The 10,726-nt window shown below is 46.0% G+C and overlaps 1 protein-coding gene across 10 annotated transcripts in view; it reads left to right on the top strand.

The window, feature by feature from the left end:
- Window positions 1-1,333: 1,333 nt before the first annotated feature.
- Window positions 1,334-10,726, top strand: part of ST8SIA5 (ST8 alpha-N-acetyl-neuraminide alpha-2,8-sialyltransferase 5) — an 88,253-nt gene continuing 78,860 nt past the window's right edge. For 5 of the 10 annotated variants that reach the window (XM_063077525.1, XM_063077524.1, XM_063077529.1 and 2 more), the window contains exon 1: window positions 1,357-1,864. In XM_063077525.1, coding sequence (XP_062933595.1) covers window positions 1,734-1,864 — 131 coding nt within the window. In that variant the 5' untranslated portion in view covers window positions 1,357-1,733. Of the gene's footprint in view, window positions 1,865-10,726 lie in introns of all 10 variants that reach the window. The other 5 variants (XM_063077526.1, XM_063077528.1, XM_063077523.1 and 2 more) reach the window with 4 other exon arrangements.

Genomic DNA, 10,726 nt, shown 5'->3' with positions numbered 1-10,726 from the left:
CTGGAGGAAAAATTCATTAATATATGTGAGAGCAAACACTTTTTGATATATGACACCAAACATATGCACAGGTTATTATAAAGCTGAGCCCCCTAAATGTTTATTTGTGTGACCTCTAGCGGATAAATACTCAAACTCTTCATAGATAGCACAGGGTCCCTGTGAGTTAACACAAATTCCAAATTAGTGGTGGAACCCTAATCATAAGACTTTTATGGTGTATACCTTGGTCTTTTCAGTTTAAAGAGGGAACACACTAAATGTCAAGGTCGATGGATTGTAGTGTGGGCACATCCCCCTCAAAGTTCTTTTTCTTGTTGAGATTTGAGTTTTGGTCAAGTTCCCAGCTGAATCCCTGGCCTGGCTCTAGACCCTCCCGGTGTGTCGGGAGGGTCCTGGAAAGGGGTGCCCTAGAATCAGGCAGCCCGGACTCAGTGGTGAACGCTGCGGGCACGTGATCCTGAGGCACCAGGAGACCCTGCGGTGTCAGGATGACAGGGCTGTCGCCCGGAGTGCAAGGACGGGGTGGTGGCGAGGGGAATATTTCGGGGTAAGAATTTCTGAAGAGGCACGACGTTCGTTTTGCATTTCTGTGACTGTTTTCCCTGGCATGCACTCTTGAAGCACAAACCTTCCCGGACATAGTGACTTAACAAAGCTTTTGGGGACTGTGGTAACCGAAGGCGGCCGACTGCCTGACCTAAGATTTACGAGTGGTTCCAAGGATGAGACAAGGTCCCAGTGTCTCGGTGACAACAGGGTCTTTGACGAACGGCCGCGAGCTGCAGTCGGGGAGAGGGAAGAGGGCCGTGGCGGGGGCGGGCAGACCCTGAATTCCTTCCGTGCAGGAGTTGGGCGCCGGGGCGCGGGCGGGCAGCCCCGCTAGCCATCTGCATGCAGGAGCCGCGCACGCCGTCCTTGAAGGGCTGCCCGGCTGACCTTGCTCCGCGCTCTCCGGAGAAATCTCTAGGAGAGCGCGAGGACGCGGCCACGGCGGTGACTCAGTCAGTGCCCTGCACGCCGCATGCAAACGCTCCCCTCCAGCTAGCCCAGCTCCGCAGCCGCGGCTTCCCCTTCCTGCCCTCTTTTTAATCCCAGGATTCAAACCTGGCGTTCCCCACTCCACCCCTCCCCCTCTCCACTGCCCGCGTGTCATTAGCCAGACTGTCCGGTCGTTTCATCGCTCACCTCCTAGCCACAGGGCTGAAGGCCAACCTTCGCGCTCCCCCGCTGCGGGCCCGGGGTTGGACGTGGCCCGTCCGGGGTAGGGCACCGCGCTCCTGGCGACCGCGATCCGGGGCCGGACCGGAGGGGGCGGTGCGCGCGCGCTGGGGCGCACCGGCGGTCAGAGCCCGGGCCCCGCTCCCCATTGGCCACCACCTCAGCGGGAGGGGCGGCCTCCGGCTCGGGGCACCTGGTGTCGCCCTTCGGCGGGGAAATCGGCGGCTGCCCGGCACGGGCGCCCGGAGGTAAAGGCATCGGGAGGGAAGGCCCGGGGCTGCGGCCAAGCTCCCTGCGACCGGCCCTGTCCTTCTTGCCTCCCCAGCCCCGGCGACGCTCGGATGCTCCCTGCTCCGGCCGCACCATCTGGAAACTTTGTCCCGCGAAGTCCCCTGTCCGCCTAGACGCGTGGTGAGGCGCCTGGTCGGCCGCGCGCCCCCCGGGGCCCCGGAACCCCGCGCGTGATTGCCTGGCCGCCCCGCACCCCGCGCCCGCGGGGTCCCGCCGCCAGGATGCGCTACGCGGACCCCTCCGCCAATCGAGATTTGCTGGGGAACCGAACATTACTCTTTATCTTCATCTGCGCCTTCGCCTTGGTGACCTTGCTGCAACAGATCCTGTACGGCAGCAACTACATCAAGAGGTAAGAAAGTCCGAGAGAGGGTGGGATGCGCGGAGCACCCGGGGATCCTCCAGGTGGCGGCCGCAGCGTTGGCCACGCGTCCCCGGGGTGCGTGGCCGTGGCGTTTGCACTTAGCCCCCAGCACCGCCGCGTTAGGCTTGGGTCACGGCGCTTTGAAGCGCATCTCTGCTCCCAGCTCGAGGACAGTGCCTGCCCCGCGCAGGCTGGAGGCCCCGACAACTTTACTCTGCAGTGAAAAATGGGGCGGGGGTGGGGGTCAGGTTGGAATTCCGAGCGGCCAAGCTGACGATAAATCCATTTACCTGCCCATAGCGGCTTCAGCGATCGGATTGGTGTCCCTCAAACCTACAGGTCCATGGGCATTTGGTTGGAGCCCGGGTGTGGAGGGCTCAAAATTGGATAGATTTTGTTTTGTTTTGTTTTGGTTTGATGTTTTTTTTGTTTATTTATTTATTTTTTTACCTCACGAGTCCTGAACTTTTGTAGGGGCTTTTGGGGGGTCGGGGGAAGCATCCGCGACCCCCTCCCCCCAGGAGCGTCGGGTTAGGTGGGGGTGGTAGTGAGCTGTGGCGATGCGGCAGGAATAGTCAATTCTTATAATCCCATAGCCACTGCATCTGTGAAACTCACAACCTGATCCCTTCTGAAACAGATGACTTTTCTCATCCTTAGTGCAAAAGGTCAGAGCTGCAGCAGAAGTTAACCCTGCCCTTGTTGGGTTCTCCCCCTACCCCCACCCATTGGCAAACTCCATTAAGACAGAGAGCAGTAGAAGGTGGCACTCAAAAACTAGGGCACAGCCTCAGTGTCTCTGTATGCGGAAGATACACAGAAATGCCAACTGCTTAGTTCTGCCGGCCCTGCTGGCTTAGGGGAAATGTCCGGATTGCTCTGCCTGGTTTTGAGGGTGAGGGAGAGCTCTGCTCTAGGACACTTTCATATCAGAGCCTTTCTTGGAAAGAATCCCCTTCTCCTTTCTGCTGGAGCCATGTTTTTCCTCTGCTGCCACTGTCTCCCTACTCTCACCGCCTCTCCCCCTAGGCTGATGGGGGTTGGAGGGGAAGCCTTTCTAGCTCTCTAGCTATACAAGCATCCCATCTTCTTCCCTAGACTTCCAAATAATAAAGCAGTTGCTGTCTTTTCATTCTTTGGATTCTACATTAGTCACATGTTCCCCAACCTGGGCTGCCCAGGAGGATGGGAGGTGAGGGTTGCTGCTAGTGTCTCACTTGCAGGAAGAAAGCCAAGCGGTCAGGCTATTTCCCCTCTTTGTAACTGCCCCAGAGCTGGGGAGTATGAGGCACCTTGTCCCCAGCATTTATTTCCTGCCAGTCATGGCTCCGGACCTTCCCAGAGAACATTCTTCCCTGGTTGGCGACAGCTCATGAGCTATGTATGGCGCTGGTGGCTTTAAAGGATATTTTCAGAGTATCCTAGCTTGTTGGATCTGATTGAGCCTGCCTCCTCTTTTGGCTCTACTGCTGCCCCAGAGATTGTCCTGTGCAAGGACAGCTGGGTCCTTGAAGGGCCTGCTTCTGTCTTGGCACTTGCTCCTCAACAGGGTGGCTCTGGGTCCCTAACCCCTGGCTGGCACCTCCTAAAAGTTACTAGGGCTGCAGAGATTCTTTCTGTCTTATCAACAGGGGAGAGTATTGGTGCCCACGGCAAATGCCAACTCAACTACTACCTGCATGCTCTGCAAGCCTGGCTTGGTCTTGGGTGGATGGGCTAGCTGCCTGGAGTTCAGCAGGTGTACTAGTTGCTTCCTATCCTCCCTCACACAGAGACCCTGACCCACTAAAGTGCACAGATGCCACCTTGCAGGCCTCATTCCAAGGACTCAGATTAACCCAACCAAGAAAGCAAGACTTGTGTATGCCCAACCCCGGAAGGATGCCTCGGGATCTATAAAGGAGAAGATGATGTGGTACTGGAGCTTAGGGGGCTTGAAGTCTATTTGGGGAGACAAAATGGCCATAGATGAGATAGGAAGTAAGTGTGAATCTGTCTGCAGAGTGTCTGAGAAAAAAAGGCACTGATGGGCTGGGGTAGTTAGGAAAGGCTGTCTGGAGGAAGGAACTTGAGTGTACCCAGAAGGAAGGGTAAGATTTGGATAAGGGAGGGGATGAGCACATCCAGAAAGAGCAGCAGAAGTGCAGAGATGCAGGTGTGGCACTATCTCCTCTCACCTCTCCCACACCTGCCCCGCCTACACCACAGCACTTGGCTAAATCATTGATAAGGCCATCAGGGATACTGCCCTGAGCGCAAACCAGGTTGTTCTGCCACATTACTTGCCCCTGTAGCACCTGCTTACCTGTCTTGTTGCCTACACACGTAGTCACATTGTAATGAACTGATTTGATGTGGCTCTTGGTGTGTCTCCCATCTAGAACCGGTGTTTCTCCAGCAGAGGTCCTGGAACAGCCTGTTTCAGAACCACCTGGAGGGCCATTGAAATGCAGAGTCCTGGGCCCCTGAATCAGGCTCTCTGGGAATGGGATCTAGTATGCTGCCTTTTGAACAATCTCCTCATGTGGTCTGTACCAAGCTCCCCCTGCTGCTCTAGACAAGTGGCTTTCAACTGAGGGCAGTTTTACCCCTCAGGCAATGTTCAGAGACATTTTTGGTTGTCACAATGCAGAGAGGAAGGTGCTACTGGCATCCACTGGGAAGAGGCTAGGGATACTATAAAGATCCTGCAATGCATGGTCTGCCGCCCACAACAAAGAATTATCCAGCCCAAATGTCAGTAGTGCTGAGGCTGAGAAACCCTGCTGCAAGCTGTAAATCTCCATGAGCAGGATTTCTCTCTTTTGTTCCCAGCTGCACCCTGAGCTCCAAATATGCCTGGCCCATAATAAGTTCTCAGTAAATATTGGATAATGAATAAGTGATTGAAGGTGGGTTTGTGTGTGCACTTATGTTGGTATACAAGGGTAGTAATTGCAAAAGACACAGTGAAGAATTGGATCCAGCTGTTGCAAGGGAGCATGTAGGGGAAGGGGCAGGTGTAATGGTGGGTCAGTGCTTCAGTGAAATGCTTTGAAGATTGAGAAGGACAGTTTGAACTTGGTTCATTGGTCCATAGGGAGCCACGTGTGGTCCTTGAATAGGGTAATGACATGGTAAAAGCCACTAGGAAGGAAGGTTATCCGGGCCTTGTACAGGAAGGGTTAAAGAGGGGAAGGGGCTGGGAGGTATTGTCACAGCCCGGTGAAATGTGAAGAGAACTTGGCACAGGGAGCGATCCATTTTAGAGCTAGGGTATTCCTAAAGGTTGCTGTTCTTTGCTTCTGTGCTGAGTTGGTGTAATGCCACCTCACAAAGAGCTTAGGGGCACAAAGTGTCGGGCTCTTTCAGTGAGAATTTAGAGACAGATTACATCCCAAGGAAGTCAGAGATAGGAGTCAATGTGTGTTGATTTCTTTGGACCCCTGACCTCTCCCTGTGCTGTGCAGTGGGTACTTCTGGGAAGGCCCGTCAGGAGCAGTCAGAACACTGCAAATACCTCCACTGGCCAGGAGGGGAGAAGGCAGGGCAGATGGCTTAGTGAGCTCAGCATCTCTAATAGAGAGAGTGTACACTGCATGAATTAGGAGGAAAAGGCAAGAAACAAAGCTGTGAAGTTTGCCTTTGATCTTCTTGGATCTTCGTGTCTGTTCTTGATTGAATGAATACTGAATGGATATTTACCATATACTGAACACCACCCTAAGTGCTGAGGGAACAGTAGTGTACAAGACAGACACAGTCCAGGGTCCCTGGGAGCTCGCAGGCTGTTGGGAAGAATGGACAAGAGACTCGAAGGAGAAGGAGGAGGGAACCACAGTGAATCAGTGTGCTTCAAGGTACATGGAGGCATCTGGGGGCTGGTTCTTAAAGACGGGGGATGTTCCATAGGCACAAGCAGAGGTGGAGGGAAAGGGGATGAAACCCAGTTTGAGCAAGGATCAGAAAGGGAAGGGAAGAGTTGAGTGATTCTGCATCACTCAAATGTTAGAGCTGGACAGCTGGGGCAGGGCGAGGCAGGCAGGGCCAGATGATGGGAAACAAAGCAGGGGATGTGAGAGAAGCTGCATGTCTGGAGGAAAAAGGGTATATAACACATTTAAGTCTTGATCTGCCCAGACACAGGAAGGTGATCCAGGTGAAGCTAGCCAGCAGATCCTTGGAAATGAGCTATGGAACTATGGGTGGAGAGGAGCCAGGCTAAAGTAGGTTTTGGAGTCACCAGCCCTCGAAATCATTGTTTTTCAAACTTTTACAATTGTGATGCACAGTAAGAAGTATGTTATACCCGGGGGTCTAGAACACACTCACATAAACACTCAACGGAAGCAAACATTTTGCTAACTTGGCCTATTTTGAGAAACGTGCTGTAATATTTTCTATTTTACTTCATTAAAAGAAATCAATTCTACTTCATTAAAAAAAACCCAGTGGAATTTTAGCCTTAGAAAGGAAGGAAATTCTGACACATGCTACTATACAGATGAACCTTGAAGACACTACATGAAATAAGCCAGTCACAAAAAGACAAATACTAGATGATTCCACTTATATGAGGTACCCAGAGTGGTCAGATTCCTAGAGACAGAAAGCAGAATAAAGGTTGCCTTGCTACAGACTTTCAGTTTGGAAAGAAGAAAAAGTTCTGGAGATGGGTGGTGATGATGGTAGCACAACAGTGTGAATGTACTAAATGCCACTGAACTGTACACTTAAAAATGGTTAAAATGGTAAATTTTATGTAATGTGTATTTTACCATAATTAAAAAGAAAAGTTAAAAAAATCTGGGAGCAATCCACTACATTTGATTTTACAACCTATTGGGTTGAAACCCTTAGAAAAACACAGGTCTGCGTGTTGGGGTTGGATGAAATCACCCAGGAGGGAGCAGAGTGACAAATGACAATGGATCTACGTGCAATGGAGAGCCCAAGGAATGCCTGCACCTAAGGTGTTAGCGAGCTGGCTCTGAAAACAGGCTGGAAGGAGGTGGAGGGGAACAAGGAGAGGGAAGTGTTAAGGAAACCAAGGGGTAAAGGCACTGGGGGAGAGGGGTCAGCTGTGACACACCCTGCAGAGGGTTCAGGTGGGATAGGGGTGAGTGTGTCCACTGGATTTGACAATAGAGGCAAGGATGGTTTGGAGGAGAATGGTGGGGACAGGACCCTCATTGCAGTGGGCTTAGGAGTACATGGGGAAAGAGAATGTGGAGGCAGGGAGCACAGATTCCCCTTTTTAGGTGTCAGTGCTGAAAGGAGAAAGGCTTAAAAGAAGGGTTTTCTAGAATGATGTGTGTGGAAATTGTCCCGTCTTCCATTAAGTCCCCCACTGCCCCAAATCCCTTTTGTTAGTACTAAAATCTTTATATAAATTCACAGCCTTAGAGCATTAAAGACTTCAGGTATTTATATTTTAAGAGAGGAGCAGGAAAAGGCCAATTTTTTTAAGGTAGAAAGGATGTTGTAGATTTATATAATCTGGTCTCAACCCACTTTTTAAACTTAATCTCAGAAGAAGACCAGATAGGCATGGGCCTTGAATGTCCTCCCGTGTCTTTCAATGGAGTGTTAAATTCTCCATAAAGGGTTTAAACATCTTCTGTTATATTTATGTCTTAGTTTGGGCCGCTATAACAAGTTACTTAGACTAGGTAGCTTAAGCAACAGACATTTATTTCTCATAGTGCTGGAAGTCCGACATCAGGGTGCCGGCTTGGTCAGGTTCTGGTGCGGGCCCTCTTCCAGGCTGCAGACAGCTGACTTCTTTTATCCTCACCTGGTGGAAAGAGGGTGAGCTAGTTCTCTGGCCTCTTCTTATGAGGGCACTAATCCTATTCATGAGGGCTCCACCCTCATGACCTAATTAACCCCCTAAAGCCCCACCTCCGGATATCATCACATTGTGGATTAGATTTCAATATATGAATTTGGGGAGGACACGAACATTCAGTTGACACCTGAATTTCTAGCTACATAGTTTTTATTGCTATAGTAAAAATTATCTGTAAAAAATTATATTTTCCAACCATTTTTAGCTGGTATATAGAAATAAATTTGAGTTTTTTTGTATGTTGATTTTATAATCAGCAATATTGATAATGTGCATTATGACAATAGTTTATCTGAAGATTCTCCTGGGATTTTTATGTAAACACTTTTCTTTCTTTTATCACAATCCTTATACCTTAATTTATATTTCTTGTCAAACTGCACTGGCAAGGACCTTCTATATAATATTCAATAAAAGTGTCATAGTGAATATCCTGATCTTAATCCTGATATTTTTTCTTAACTTTTTGGGGGCAGCTTTATTGAAACATAATTCACATACCATAAAATTCACATAATTAAAGTGTACAGTTAAATGATTTTTAGTATGATTCACACAGTTGAGCATCCATCACCACAATCAATTTTAGAACATTTTCATTACTCCCCAAAAGAAATTTTGTACCCCTTAAGTGTCACTCCCCGGTCCCTTATCTCTCCTAGCCCTAGGAATGAACAAATACATTAATCTGTTTTTTGTCTTTATAGATTTGCCTATTCTGGACATTTCATGTAAATGGAATCATATAATATGTGGCCCTGTGTGATTGGCATACTTTATTAAGCGTAATATTTTCAAGGTTCATCCATGTTGTAGCATGTATCAATACTTCATTTTTTAAATCATTGAATAATATTCCACTGTATGGATATACCACATTTTGTTTATCCATTCTTTAACTCATGAACATTTGGGTTGTTTCCACTAGTTTTGCTAGTATGAATAATGCTGCTTTGAGCATTTGTGTACAAGTTTTTACATGAACATGTATTTTCATTTCTCTTGGGTTTATATCTCTGAGTGGAATAGTAAGTCGCATGGTAACTCTGTTTACCATTTGAGGAATTGCCAGACTGTTTTCCAAAGTGACTACACCATTTCACATTCCCTCCAGCAGTGTATGAGTGTTCCAATTTCTCCACATTATTTGCAACACTCGTTATTATCCATCTTTTTGATAATAGCCATTGTAGTGGTTTTGAGATGGTATCTCATTGTGGTTTTGATTTTGCGTTTCCCTGATGACTAATGATGTGGAGAATCTTTTTATGTGCTTATTAGTCATTTGTATCTCTTCTTTGGATTTTCAAATTGGATTATTTATCTTCTTCTTATTAAGTTGTAAGAGTTCTTTATGTATTCTAAGTATAAGTCCCTTATCAGATATATGATTTGCAAAACATTTCTCTCTTTCTATGGGCTGTGTTTTCACTTTCTTTGAAGCACGAAAGTTTTAAATTTTAATGAAGTCATATTCACCCATTCATTTGTTGTTGGTGGTGTCATATCTGAGAAACCATTGCCTAATTCAAGATCGCGAAAATGTATACCTATGTTTTCTTCTAAGAGTTTTATAGTTTTAGCTCTTACATTGAGGTCTTTGATCCATTTTGAGTTAATTTTTGTGTATGATGTGATTAATCCTGATTGTAAAAGGAATGATGAGAAAATGTCACCATTGAGTATGTTTTCTTAGTTTCTCTATTTCCTTTCTTTCTTTTTTTTTCTGTAGACATCCTCTAATAGGTAAAGAAAATTCCACATACTTGTACAGAAGTTTAAGAAGTTTAATTAAGAAATTAAGAAGTTTAATTTTGTTTTCTTTTTAAAATTGTGTTTGGTAATTAATTTTATCAGATGCTTTTTCTCCATCTATTAGATATGTAGTTTTTCTTCTTTAATCTTTTGATGTGGGGACTGGCCAGTTAGCTCACTTGGTTAGAGCGTGGTGCTGGTAATATCAAGGGCAAAGGTTCAGATCCCTGTGCTGGCTAGCTACCAAAAACAAACAAACAAACAGAAAGAAATCTTTTGATGCAGTAAATTTCATTAATAGATGTTCAATGTGTAATTTTAGGAATAAACCCAGCTTGTTCATGGAGTACTATTTGTTTTACATAATGTGAGTTTTCAACTATTATTTTTATTTAGAATGTTGTATCTCATGTTCTTGAATAATATTAGCATGTAATTTCTTTTATCATGCTGTCTTTGTCTGGTCTTAAAACCAGTCTTGGAAATGAGTTAGAAATGTTTCCTCTTTATTCTCTGGAATGGTTTATACTCATTTTTGAGATTCTTTGAAAGTTTGGTAGAACTCACCTGCACAGTCATCTGCACCTAATGTTTTCCTTATGGGAAGACTTGAAGTTACTAATCCATTTCTTTAGAGATTATAAGACTATTTAGGGCTGGCCGGTTGGCTCAGTTGGTTAGAGTGAGGTGCTGTACACATCAAGGTCAAGAGTTTGGATCCTATACTGTCTGGACAACAACAACAAAAACCCCCCCCCAAAAAACCAAAACCACTACTTAGATTTTTTATTTTTTTAATCAATTTGGGTAAATTATGTTGTTCTAGAAAATTTAAAAACTATTCCAAGTTTATTTGTACAAAGTTCATAATATTTTCTATTATATCTCTGTCACATCTAGTTTTTGCCACTTCTTTATTCCTAACATTGTTAACTTGTTTCTTTTTCTATTTTTTAAGTGATCACTGTTAAATGACCAGATTTTGGCTTTTTTGATTTTCTCTCGGATATTTGCTTTCTATTTCATTAATTTTTATGGTTTGTTTTTATTCTATTATTCTTTTTCTAACTTCCTAAGTTGGATGCTTATCTCTTTAATTTTTAGTCTTTCTTATTCTCTGATGGTAAACGTCTTAAGGCTATAAAATTTTCTCAGAATACTTTTTAAATTATATCCCTTCAGTTTTGGGATGATGATGATGATGAAGATGATGTTAACAACTCAGAATTATATTGCATTTACTATGTACCAGGTACTAGTTCAAG

This window comes from Cynocephalus volans, chromosome 13 (assembly GCF_027409185.1).
Source record: "Cynocephalus volans isolate mCynVol1 chromosome 13, mCynVol1.pri, whole genome shotgun sequence".
Lineage (NCBI taxonomy): Eukaryota > Metazoa > Chordata > Mammalia > Dermoptera > Cynocephalidae > Cynocephalus > Cynocephalus volans.
This window is presented reverse-complemented; position numbering and strand designations above follow the sequence as displayed.